Source organism: Salmo salar, chromosome 07 (genome assembly GCF_965601325.2).
Source record: "Salmo salar chromosome 07, fSalSal1, whole genome shotgun sequence".
Taxonomy (NCBI): Eukaryota; Metazoa; Chordata; class Actinopteri; order Salmoniformes; family Salmonidae; genus Salmo; species Salmo salar.
Genome location: NC_138297.1, coordinates 70,007,307 through 70,020,630, shown reverse-complemented (window position 1 = coordinate 70,020,630; position 13,324 = coordinate 70,007,307). Strand labels below are relative to the sequence as shown.

The window sequence follows — 13,324 nt, the reverse complement described above, 5'->3', positions numbered from 1 at the left end:
TAACCTTATATCCATCCAATTATGGCCTCTGTGAGCGCATGGGCAGCGCCATTGAGGCTATCTCCATTTTGAAGTAGTCCATTTTCATCTTCACGATTGGCTGAACCCTCCTGATGACTAGGTTGGACATGATGACTCCAACAGGGTCACCAGGAGGGATCAGCCAATGAAGTTGGAAGTCCCACCCAGTTGATTACATTACAGTGGTGGAAGCCCTCACTGGCAATGTCCATGCAAAAACAGGTTATTTCCCAGATATGACCTCTTTCCATCTCTATGCTGTTACCCCATAAAAGAGTAAACCAAACACCCAGGTGGGAAGACTACCTTGACTGGGCTCCTGTGTGCCATGTGCTAAGATTTTGACTAAAAAAAGGATATAGCTTTTATCAGATTTGACATTTCGTAGCAGGTTAGGATAATTAACCTGTCAGGTTAAAAAAAATACTTTACGGTCAGGAAAAGAGTTTGGGTTAGCTAAAATGCCCCCAAATTATAAAAATAACCTTTTGATTTAAATTTGACAAAAGCTGTATCCATTCTAGCCATGGCCACGTGCTGTTTGAAGGGTGCATGTGTGTTTATCCCAGTGGTTAATCCAAGGTATGCCTTGCTTTAACTGCTATTTGCAATTCAACAACATCAACTACAGATAATGAAACAAACCAAATGAATGTAATGTTCATTTTTATTCTTTCTACATGCTACATTCTATTCCGGTGTACTTTGTAAACATGAAGCTGATGAGGACTAATTGTTACACACCATGGCTGTATTTACACATGCAGCCCAATTCAGATCTTTTTGCAATTGGGGGATTGTCGTCGAACATCGCAACACTTCAACACTTGGAGAAGTAGCTAGAGGCCACCGTCGCGAGACATTCCTTCTGGAAGAGCAGATCGATCCTACAAGATAATTAAAATGTCCATATTCAGTTACAGCCCTAGAGGTGCTCGCATAAATTCACTAAAAGACATCCTAAATAAACAAAAAGACACCCTAAATTCACTAAAGGACATCCTAAATTCACTAAAGGACACCCTAAATTCACTAAAGGACATCCTAAATTCACTAAAGGACATCCTAAATTCACTAAAGGACACCCTAAATTCACTAAAGGACACCCTAAATTCACTAAAGGACATCCTAAATTCACTAAAGGACACCCTAAATTCACTAAAGGACATCCTAAATTCACTAAAGGACATCCTAAATTCACTAAAGGACACCCTAAATTCACTAAAGGACACCCTAAATTCACTAAAGGACATCCTAAATTCACTAAAGGACATCCTAAATTCACTAAAGGACATCCTAAATTCACTAAAGGACACCCTAAATTCACTAAAGGACACCCTAAATTCACTAAAGGACATCCTAAATTCACTAAAGGACATCCTAAATTCACTAAAAGGACACCCTAAATTCACTAAAGGACATCCTAAAGTGACATTCTCATAGAATGTTTCACACATTTAAACATTGAATGCGAACCAATAAACTCACTTTGGTATGATGGAAATAAAATGTACAAAATGTAAAATACACATTTTTAATTTGCATACTTACATTCTCTTTAGAGCCATTGTTTTTTGACCGCGACCACTTTCCCTGTTTGAATGAGAAGAAAAAAAATCAAATTTCAAAGTTAATAGGAATTTCTGTGCTGAAACACAGTATATTAACACAATAAGAAACTGGAGAGAAAACATCCAGCACAAAAACCAAACACTTACATTGTCTGTTTGATAGTCGCCACACAGTTTAAGTCATCACTTATGTTGTCGTCAATCAAAGCTTGAGAGAAACAAAAAGCCCAACAGAGATGCATAACTGACACTGTCACACAAGCTATTTTAGAGATGCATAACTGACACTGTCACACAAGCCATTTTAGAGATGCATAACTGACACTGTCACACAAGCCATTTTAGAGATGCATAACTGACACTTTCACACAAGCCATTTTAGAGATGCATAACTGACACTGTCACACAAGCCATTTTAGAGATGCATAACTGACACTTTCACACAAGCCATTTTAGAGATGCATAACTGACACTGTCACACAAGCCATTTTAGAGATGCATAACTGACACTTTCACACAAGCCATTTTAGAGATGCATAACTGACACTTTCACACAAGCCATTTTAGAGATGCATAACTGACACTTTCACACAAGCCATTTTAGAGATGCATAACTGACACTGTCACACAAGCCATTTTAGAGATGCATAACTGACACTTTCACACAAGCCATTTTAGAGATGCATAACTGACACTTTCACACAAGCCATTTTAGAGATGCATAACTGACACTTTCACACAAGCCATTTTAGAGATGCATAACTGACACTGTCACACAAGCCATTTTAGAGATGCATAACTGACATTTTCACACAAGCCATTTTAATCTAACATCCAACTACTCTATCAATAATCCTGTTGTGCATCTTTAGCACGTTAATACATGTGTTTTTTCTTCGATAGGTCAAATACATTGAACTCACCACTGCAGTTCATCTGGCAAAGGTTCAGCGATGGCGTTGAGCCCGAGGAACAAATCACATGATCGCTCAGCTGGAACAAGCCGTAGAGGGTTCCCATGGTCTCTTCTTCGCTGGAGTCTTCCTCTCCTGAGGTGAAGTGATTCCCAGCGTGTCTCTTACCCCTCTTAGGAGGGGGCTCAGAGCGGGTAGGAAGGGTAAGGCGAGTAGGATAGGTAGGATAGTTAGGGCGGGTAGGATGGTTAGGGCGGGTAGGAGGGGTAGGATGGTTAGGGCGGGTAGGCGTGGTAGGATAGTTAGGGCGGGTAATATAGGTAGTTTGGTTAGGGCGGGTAGGATAGGTAGGATGGTTAGGGCGGGTAGGAGGGGTAGGATGGTTAGGGCGGGTAGGCGTGGTAGGATAGTTAGGGCGGGTAATATAGGTAGTTTGGTTAGGGCGGGTAGGATAGGTAGGATGGTTAGGGCGGGTAGGATGGTTATCATTGTTAGCAGTGTGGGTAGGGTCAACATCATCCCCTGCATGTCTCTTACCCCTTCTACGAGGGGGCTCGGGGCGATGGCGGTCAGTAACCTTAGCAGGGCGGGTAGGAAGGACATCAGGGCCGTCATCATCCCTCCAAACAGTCACAAAACTGGTGTTGAAACCTGAGGCCTTCTCCACGTGGCAGACGACTGGAAGAGGCAACAAATGTAGTGTTACTTAATCAGGGGCGATTCCCCATACACAGATTTAGACTAGTCTTGGAATAAAAAGCCATTTCAATTGAGAATCTCGATTTAAAGTGTTTCTTAGTCCAGGATGAGGCTTAATCTGTGTTCTGGGAAAACAGTCCACAGGATTTAAGAAATAATTCCTGTTTCTTTAAGGAAAAAAACCCATTGGGTTGTAACTAATGTAACGTACTTTTAGCCACAAAATCGTTGTTTGTCAGGTTCTTCACTCCGGCTCCCCCAGTCAGGTTGAATTTGAGGGCCTGCTTCTCCAACAAGTTCTTCAGCTCACATTTGGAGAGGATCCGTCCCTCAGACAGACTGGGGACCAAGGCTGCTACAGCCAACACCACCAACATCTGCATCTTCATGTTGTCTCTGTCCGGCTTGTCTTTCCTCGATTGAGACGAGAAGATCACAGTGGCACAGTAAATATACTCTTGGTGCCCCTAGCCTCTTGGGAGTGACGTGACCAAGACTCGTACTTACCCTAGATTAAAAAAACAAAAGGTAAGGTAATAAAGCTGGCTCTCTGAAATCTGTGAAAGGACTACGTCAATGTAACAAAACTCCACCCAATATTTTGTTTCACCACTCATTTCAGACCCCTTAGGGAAATGCTTTAAAAACTGCCTTGTGATGGTATAACAAAGGGTTTTCCTTTGTTAAATAAGTTACACCTTGACCTACTGAAAACGATGGTTAGACTTTAGACACACAATAAGGTCAAACAACTCTCACGGGTATCTCACGACCACATGACTGCAATCACCAGGTAACTTCGATCGCTGTGTGCCACACCTAATAACAACACTACGTATGTGTCCAAAAGTAATCTCTCGAAACGGAGAGAAAACCGAAACCCTCACCAAGAGCTAAAAATAGCATTCTTTTCATTTTCCTGTTCTGACTGATCACATGACATATAGGAGTAACGTGAGACCCATCAATGTGGTTTGTTCTCATGCATTGTATTCATCTGTACTGTTCATGTCAGGAACACCGTGTTTGCAGATGGATAACATGTCTGGAATGGAACAATATAAAAAGGTACCATGTCAATGACATAAACTCAGCAAAAAAAAAGAAACGTCCCTTTTTCAGGACCTTGTCTTTCAAAGATAATTCGTAAAAATCAAAATAACTTCACAGATCTTTATTGTAAAGGGTTTAAACACTGTTTCCCATGTTTGTTCAATGAAGCATAAACAATTAATGAACATGCACCTGTGGAATGGTCGTTAAGACACTAACAGCTTACAGATGGTAGGCAATTAAGGTCACAGTTATGAAAACTTAGGACACTAAAGAGGCCTTTCTACTGACTCTGAAAAACACCAAAAGAAAGATGCCCAGGGTGCCTGCTCATCTGTGTGAACGTGCCTTAGGCATGCTGCAAGGAGGCATGAGGACTGCAGATGTGGCCAGGGAAATAAATTGCAATGTCCGTACTGTGAGCCGCCTAAGACAGGGAGACAGGACGGACAGCTGATCGTCCTCGCAGTGACAGACCACATGTAACAACACCTGCACAGGATCGGTACATCCAAACATCACACCTGCAGGACAGGTACAGGATGGCAACAACAACTGCCCGAGTTACACCAGGAACACACAATCCCTCCATCAGTGCTCAGACTGTCTGCAATAGGCTGAGAGAGGCTGGACTGAGGGCTTCTGGGCTGTTGTAAGGCAGGTCCTCACTAGACATCACCGGCAACAACGTCGCCTATGGGCACAAACCCACCGTCGCTGAACCAGACAGGACTGGCAAAAAGTGCTCTTCACTGACGAGTCGCGGTTTTGTCTCACCAGGGGTGATGGCTGGATTTGCGTTTATAGTCGAAGGAATGAGCGTTACACCGAGGCCTGTACTCTGGAGCGGGATTTATTTGGAGGTGGAGGGTCCGTCATGGTCTGGGGTGGTGTGTCACAGCATCATCGGACTGAGCTTGTTGTCATTGCAGGCGATCTCAAAGCTGTGCGTTACAGGGAAGACCTCCTCCCTCATGTGGTACCCTTCCTGTAGGCTCATCCTGACATGACCCTCCAGCATGACAATGCCATCAGCCATACTACTCGTTCTGTGCGTGATTTCCTGCAAGACAGGAATGTCAGTGTTCTGCCGTGGCCAGCGAAGAGCCCTGATTGCAATCCCATTGAGCACGTCTGGGACCTGTTGGATCGGAGGGTGAGGGCTAGGGCCATTCCCCCCAGAAATGTCCGGGATCTTGCAGGTGCCTTGGTGGAAGAGCGGGGTAACATCTCACAGCAAGAACTGGCAAATCTGGTGCAGTCCATGAGGAGGAGATGCACTGCAGTACTTAATGCAGCTGGTGGCCACACTAGATACTGACTGTTAATTTTGATTTTGACTCCCCCTTTGTTCAGGGACACATTATTCCATTTCTGTTAGTCACATGTCTGTGGAATGTGTTCAGTTTATGTCTCAGTTGTTGAATCTTGTTATGTTCATACAAATATTTACACATGTTAAGTTTGCTGAAAATAAACGCAGTTGACAGTGAGAGGATGTTTCTTTTTTTTGCTGAGTTTAACTACAAACATTCACATTTAACTACGAGGTGATACGATAGATACTGGATATTAAAAGGGATTTGTTCATTTGATGTATTCATTATTTTGTCAAAGTAGGACATGTTACAAAGAAAGCCCTAGTGAACAGCAAAGGCTGCAAAATGGCATCTGTTGGTTTTAACTCCCTCACTCTGGGTAGTTGTAGGAGAGGATGTCATCTCTTGGAGGCCTTTAACCCTGGGTAGCTGTAGGAGAGGATGTCATCTCTTGGAGGCCTTTAACCCTGGGTAGCTGTAGGAGAGGATGTCATCTCTTGGAGGCCTTTAACCCTGGGTAGCTGTAGGAGAGGTTTCCTTTTGTAGGATAAGTTTCATTTTGTTTGAAAGTTTGTTTCTGCAGCCTCCATCAAGGTCTTCCCCTCCACCCTTGGATGCAGCCTCCATCAAGGTCTTCCCCTCCACCCTTGGATGCAGCCTCCATCAAGGTCTTCCCCTCCACCCTTGGATGCAGCCTCTATCAAGGTCTTCCCCTCCACCCTTGGATGCAGCCTCCATCAAGGTCTTCCCCTCCACCCCTGGATGCAGCCTCCATCAAGGTCCTCCCCTCCACCCCTGATGCAGCCTCCATCATGGTCTTCCCTCCACCCCTGATGCAGCCTCCATCAAGGTCTTTCCCTCCACCCCTGATGCAGCCTCCATCAAGGTCTTTCCCTCCACCCCTGGATGCAGCCTCCATCAAGGTCTTTCCCTCCACCCCTGGATGCAGCCTCCATCAAGGTCTTTCCCTCCACCCCTGGATGCATCCTCCATCAATGTCTTCCCCTCCACCCCTGGATGCAGCCTCTATCAAGGTCTTCCCCTCCACCCCTGGATGCAGCCTCCATCAAGGTCTTTCCCTCCACCCCTGATGCAGCCTCCATCAAGGTCCTCCCCTCCACCCCTGATGCAGCCTCCATCAAGGTCTTTCTCTCCACCCCTGGATACAGCTTCCATCAAGGTCTTCCCCTCCACCCCTGGATACAGCCTCCATCAAGGTCTTCCCCTCCACCCCTGGATGCAGCCTCCATCAAGGTCTTTCACAGTTTCACACGTTGTCAAATAAAAGCCTCGCTCGGTTTAGAGCTTTAAGGATCAATGAAAGAGTCTTCTAATGAACAGCCAAATGAAATACCCACTGGGCACAGCACGTCATGGCTCCCGGGTGACGCAGCGGTCTAAGGAACTGCATCTCAGTTCAATAGGCATCACTACAGTCCTGGGTTCGATTCCGGGCTGTATCACATCCGGCCGTGATTGGGAGTCCCATAGGGCGGTGTATAATTGGCCCGGCATCGTCCAGGTTTGGCTGGGGGTAGGCCGTCATTGTAAATAAGAATTTGTTCTTAACTGACTTGCCTAGTTAAATAAAGGTTAAATAAATAAATAAAAACGTGGATAATTGGGTAATATTTGGTTTAGAAGTTGATAAATGAGATTATAACCTATATTCACCCACTCAGACAGCCAAAAGTTACTTGAATTTCCAGTGTGTTATTACTATGCTTTCAACCATTTAAAAGGGCAGCAAAGTTGAAATGGGAAGACAATGTCAGGTATTTAGTTAATCTATACAACATATTAACGTGGTATCACTGTGCTTCATCTAATAACCTAATGACCTGGGTTGTAGTTGAGATGACATTAAAAGTACACGGTGCAAGTGATCAATGCTGTTGTAGATTCCTGACAGATAATTAGAGCCCATTGTGAAGATCTCCACAGACCTGTGATGACCTATGACCTGCTATCTGGAACGTGCACGCTCTATGAGATTACAGCAGAAGAAACGTATCCAGGTAGTTACTGTAGCCTCAACATGTGACCAGGGATGTTGTTCATTTAAAGGTCGAATGTTACATTAGTTTGTATTATAGCCTTAACTTTCAGCTATTTGCTGTATTACAAAAGTAATATTGAATTGTGTTTGGTTGCAGACGCAAGCAGATATGAACATTTATAGGAGATGTATCTACTGCTGGGATAGTACCATCTGAACCACTGGCTTCATCCCATTCTTTAACGTCTGGTTGGATAGTTCCATCTGAACCACTGGCTTCATCCCATTCTTTAACTTCTGGTTGGATAGTTCCATCTGAACCACTGGCTTCATCCCATTCTTTAACTTCTGGTTGGATAGTACCATCTGAACCACTGGCTTCATCCCATTCTTTAACGTCTGGTTGGATAGTTCCATCTGAACCACTGGCTTCATCCCATTCTTTAACTTCTGGTTGGATAGTACCATCTGAACCACTGGCTTTATCCCATTCTTTAACTTCTGGTTGGATAGTACCATCTGAACCACTGGCTTCATCCCATTCTTTAACTTCTGGTTGGATAGTTCCATCTGAACCACTGGCTTCATCCCATTCTTTAACATCTGGTTGGATAGTACCATCTGAACCACTGGCTTCATCCCATTCTTTAACGTCTGGTTGGATAGTACCATCTGAACCACTGGCTTCATCCCATTCTTTAACGTCTGGTTGGATAGTTCCATCTGAACCACTGGCTTCATCCCATTCTTTAACTTCTGGTTGGATAGTTCCATCTGAACCACTGGCTTCATCCCATTCTTTAACTTCTGGTTGGATAGTACCATCTGAACCACTGGCTTCATCCCATTCTTTAACTTCTGGTTGGATAGTACCATCTGAACCACTGGCTTCATCCCATTCTTTAACTTCTGGTTGGATAGTTCCATCTGAACCACTGGCTTCATCCCATTCTTTAACTTCTGGTTGGATAGTACCATCTGAACCACTGGCTTCATCCCATTCTTTAACTTCTGGTTGGATAGTACCATCTGAACCACTGGCTTCATCCCATTCTTTAACGTCTGGTTGGATAGTACCATCTGAACCACTGGCTTCATCCCATTCTTTAACTTCTGGTTGGATAGTTCCATCTGAACCACTGGCTTCATCCCATTCTTTAACTTCTGGTTGGATAGTACCATCTGAACCACTGGCTTCATCCCATTCTTTAACTTCTGGTTGGATAGTACCATCTGAACCACTGGCTTCATCCCATTCTTTAACTTCTGGTTGGATAGATCCATCTGAACCACTGGCTTCATCCCATTCTTTAACTTCTGGTTGGATAGTACCATCTGAACCACTGGCTTCATCCCATTCTTTAACTTCTGGTTGGATAGATCCATCTGAACCACTGGCTTCATCCCATTCTTTAACTTCTGGTTGAGCTGGAGGCAGGTTAATAGGCTATTTATTCTATTTCAAAAGTGTTATTGTTTTTGGTTGTCAACGCAACCAAATATCAACATTTGATTGAAGAATATTAATTAAAATGAACATACAGTACCTTAAGGAAAGTATTCCTGTGACCTTTTCCACATTTTGTTACGTTACAGCGCTATTCTAAAATGGATCCCCTCAATGTACCCACAATACCCCATAATGACAAAGCACACACAGGTTTTATAAAAATATCACATTTACGTAAGTATTCAGACTCTTTACTCAGTACTTTGTTGAAGCACATTTCGCAGCGATTACAGCCTCGAGTCTTCTTTCGTATGATGCAACAAGCACACCTGTATTTGGGGAGTTTCTCACATTCTTCTCTGCAGATCCTCTCAAGCTCTGTCAGATTGGATGGGGAGCGTCAAGATATTTGTTCGGGTTCAAGTCTGGCTGGGCCACTCAAGGACATTCAGAGACTTGTCCCGAAGCCACTCCTGCGTTGTCTTGGCTGTGTGCTTAGGGTCGTTGTCATGTTTGAAGATTAACATTCACCCCCAGTCTAAGGTCCTGAGCGCTCTGGAGCAGGATTTCTCTGTTCATCTTTCCCTCAATCCTGACTAGTCTCCCAGTCCCTGCCACTGAAAAACATCCCCACAGCATGATGGCTGCCACCACCATGCTTCACCGTAGGGATGTTGGCAGGTTTCCACCAGACGTGACGCTTGGCATTCATGCCAAAAAGAGTTCAATCTTGGTTTCATCAGACCATAGAATCTTGTTTCTCATGGTCTGAGTCCTTTAGGTTACTTTTGGCATGTGCCTTTTACTGAGGAGTGGCTTACATTTGGCCACTCTACCATAAACGCCTGATTGGTGGAGCGCTGCAGAGATGGTTGTCCTTCTGGAAAGTTATCCCATCTCCACAGAGGAACTCTGGAGCTCTGTCAGAGTGACCATCAGGTTCTTGGTCACCTCCCTGACCAAGGCCCTTCTCCCCTGATTGCTCAATTTGCAAACATTCTTAAAAACCTGTTTTCGCTTTGTCATTATGGGGTATTGTGTGTAGATTAATGAGTGGGGGACAATTGAATCAATTTTAAAATTAGGCTGTAACATAACAAAATGTGGAAAAAGTCAAGGGGTCTGAATACATTCCGAATGCACTTTATGTTACTATAAGGGAAAAATGCTCCATATCCCATGGAATGAAACAATATGACCTTATTTTTCATTGCATCCCGCTACACCATAGGATTACTGATAACTGTCTTGTCCAAATGTTGTTGTATTGTCTGTCTGGTTGAGTATTCTCCTGTCAATCATCCTCCATTTATTATGGCTGTCTTGTCACTGTCATTATCGTGTTGTTTTATGGTTTATTTTGGTAAATATTTTTCTTAACACTTTCTTGAACTGCATTGTTGGTTAAGGGCTTGTAAGTAAGCATTTCACGGTAAAGTCTACACTTGTTGTATTTGGCACATGTCACAAAAAAAAGTTTTATTTGATTTTGAAGCAGATCATTTTTTATTGTTTAACAGTAAACATGACATTAACAAAAGTTCCAAAAGAATAAAGACATTTCAACATTTTGGGGTTGGAGGGTTTGTATTTTGTCCTGTAATTTATTCAAATCTCTCTCTCTCTGTCTCTCTCGCCCTCCCTGTCTCTCTCGCCCTCCCTGTCTCTCTCGCACTCCCTGTCTCTCGCGCCCTCCCTGTCTCTCGCGCCCTCTCTGTCTATGTCTCTGTCCCTCTCTCTCTCAATCCTGCACGCACACACACACACACACACACACACACACACACACACACACACACACACACACACACACACACACACACACACACACACACACACACACACACACACACACACACACACACACACACACACACACAGTGGTTGGTTGAGGTACATTAGAAGTGTGTTGTGCCTGGTCTAGCAGATATCCCAGTTCACAGTAGTCCAGTACTGCCCTCTAGTGGTGTTCAGTTGAATCTCCTGACGTGCTGCTGGTGTTTCCACCACTACTGGACTGGTAGTTCTAGTTAGGGACCTTTAAAATTGATTAATCCCAGTTAACCACTATTAGACCATGGTTACATCTCCAAAGGAACCCTATTCCCTATATAGTGCACTACTTTAGACCAGAGCCCTATATAGTGCAATACTTTAGATCAGAGCCCTATTCCCTATATAGTGCACTACTTTAGACCAGAGCCTTATTCCCTATATAGTGCACTACTATAGACCAGAGCCCTATTCCCTATATAGTGCACTTCTTTAGACCAAAGCCGTATTCCCTATATAGTGCACTACTTTAGACCAGAGCCCTATTCCCTATATAGTGCACTACTTTAGACCAGAGCCCTATTCCCTACAGTGAGGGAAAAAAGTATTTGATCCCCTGCTGATTTTGTACATTTGCCCACTGACAAAGAAATGATCAGTCTATCATTTTAATGGAAGGTTTATTTGAACAGTGAGAGACAGAATAACAACAAAAGAATCCAGAAAAACACATGTAAAAAATGTTATAAATTGAATTGCATTTTAATGAGGGAAATAAGTATTTGACCCCCTCTCAATCAGAAAGATTTCTGGCTCCCAGGTGTCTTTTATACAGGTAACGAGCTGAGATTAGGAACACACTCTTAAAGGGAGTGCTCCTAATCTCAGTTTGTTACCTGTATAAAAGACTCCTGTCCACAGAAGCAATCAATCAATCAGATTCCAAACTCTCCACCATTGCCAAGACCAAAGAGCTCTCCAAGGATGTCAGGGACAAGATTGTAGACCTACACAAGGCTGGAATGGGCTACAAGGCCATCGCCAAGCAGCTTGGTGAGAAGGTGACAACAGTTGGTGCGATTATTCGCAAATGGAAGAAACACAAAAGAACTGTCAATCTCCCTCGGCCTGGGGCTCCATGCAAGATCTCACCTCGTGGAGTTGCAATGATCATGAGAACGGTGAGGAATCAGCCCAGAACTACACGGGAGGATCTTGTCAATGATCTCAAGGCAGCTGGGACCAGTCACCAAGAAAACAATTGGTAACACACTACGCCGTGAAGGACTGAAATCCTGCATCGCCCGCAAGGTCCCCCTGCTCAGAAAGCACATATACATGCCTGTCTGAAGTTTGCCAATGAACATCTGAATGATTCAGAGGACAACTGGGTGAAAGTGTTGTGGTCAGATGAGACCAAAATGGAGTTCTTTGGCATCAACTCAACTCGCCGTGTTTGGAGGAGGAGGCATGCTGCCTATGACCCCAAGAACACCATCCCCACCGTCAAACATGGAGGTGGAAACATTATGCTTTGGGGGTGTTTTTCTGCTAAGGGGACAGGACAACTTCACCGCATCAAAGGGACGATGGACGGGGCCATGTACCGTCAAATCTTGGGTGAGAACCTCCTTCCCTCAGCCAGGGCATTAAAAATGGGTCGTGGATGGGTATTCCAGCATGACAATGACCCAAAGCACACGACCAAGGCAACAAAGGAGTGGCTCAAGAAGAAGCACATTAAGGTCCTGGAGTGGCCTAGCCAGTCTCCAGACCTTAATCCCATAGAAAATCTGTGGAGGGAGCTGAAGGTTCGAGTTGCCAAACGTCAGCCTCGAAACCTTAATGACTTGGAGAAGATCTGCAAAGAGGAGTGGGACAAAATCCCTCCTGAGATGTGTGCAAACCTGGTGGCCAAGTACAAGAAACGTCTGACCTCTGTGATTGCCAACAAGGGTTTTGCCACCAAGTACTAAGTCATGTTTTGCAGAGGGGTCAAATACTTATTTCCCTCATTAAAATGCAAATCAATTTATAACATTTTTGACATGTGTTTTTCTGGATTTTTTTGTTATTCTGTCTCTCACTGTTCAAATAAACCTACCATTAAAATTATAGACTGATCATTTCTTTGTCAGTGGGCAAACGTACAAAATCAGCAGGGGATCAAATACTTTTTTCCCTCACTGTATATGGTGCACTACTTTAGACCAGGGCTCATAGGGCCCACCCTGCTCCTCCAACCCAAGCCCTGTTGTAGGGGCCCACACCCTGTCCTAGTCAGGAATGTAGAGAATGTTGTGTCCGCAGTAGGGGGCCTTTCTCCCAGGCCCCGGGAGACCAGTCTGCTGGCTAATGACTAACCAGATGACTGACCAGACTATCCGAGTGTTAAACCAGGGATTGAGATCGATCTCTCTCTCTCTCTCTCCCTCTCTCTCTCTCTCCCTCTCTCTCTCCCTCTCCCTCTCCCTCTCCCTCCTGAATTATTGCTTATCTTGCCAACATATGATGTCCATTATAGC

At 44.1% G+C, this 13,324-nt stretch overlaps 1 protein-coding gene across 1 annotated transcript; it reads right to left on the bottom strand.

The window, feature by feature from the left end:
* Nucleotides 1–670: 670 nt before the first annotated feature.
* Nucleotides 671–3,928, bottom strand: LOC106594235 (uncharacterized). Its single transcript, XM_082977251.1, has 5 exons — nucleotides 3,417–3,928; nucleotides 2,516–3,184; nucleotides 1,740–1,800; nucleotides 1,573–1,614; nucleotides 671–908 (listed from the first exon to the last, which is right to left on the bottom strand). The coding sequence occupies exons 1-5, from the start codon at nucleotides 3,592–3,594 to the stop codon at nucleotides 842–844; spliced, it is 1,017 nt and encodes a 338-aa protein (XP_082833377.1). The 5' UTR covers nucleotides 3,595–3,928; the 3' UTR covers nucleotides 671–841.
* Nucleotides 3,929–13,324: the final 9,396 nt, after the last annotated feature.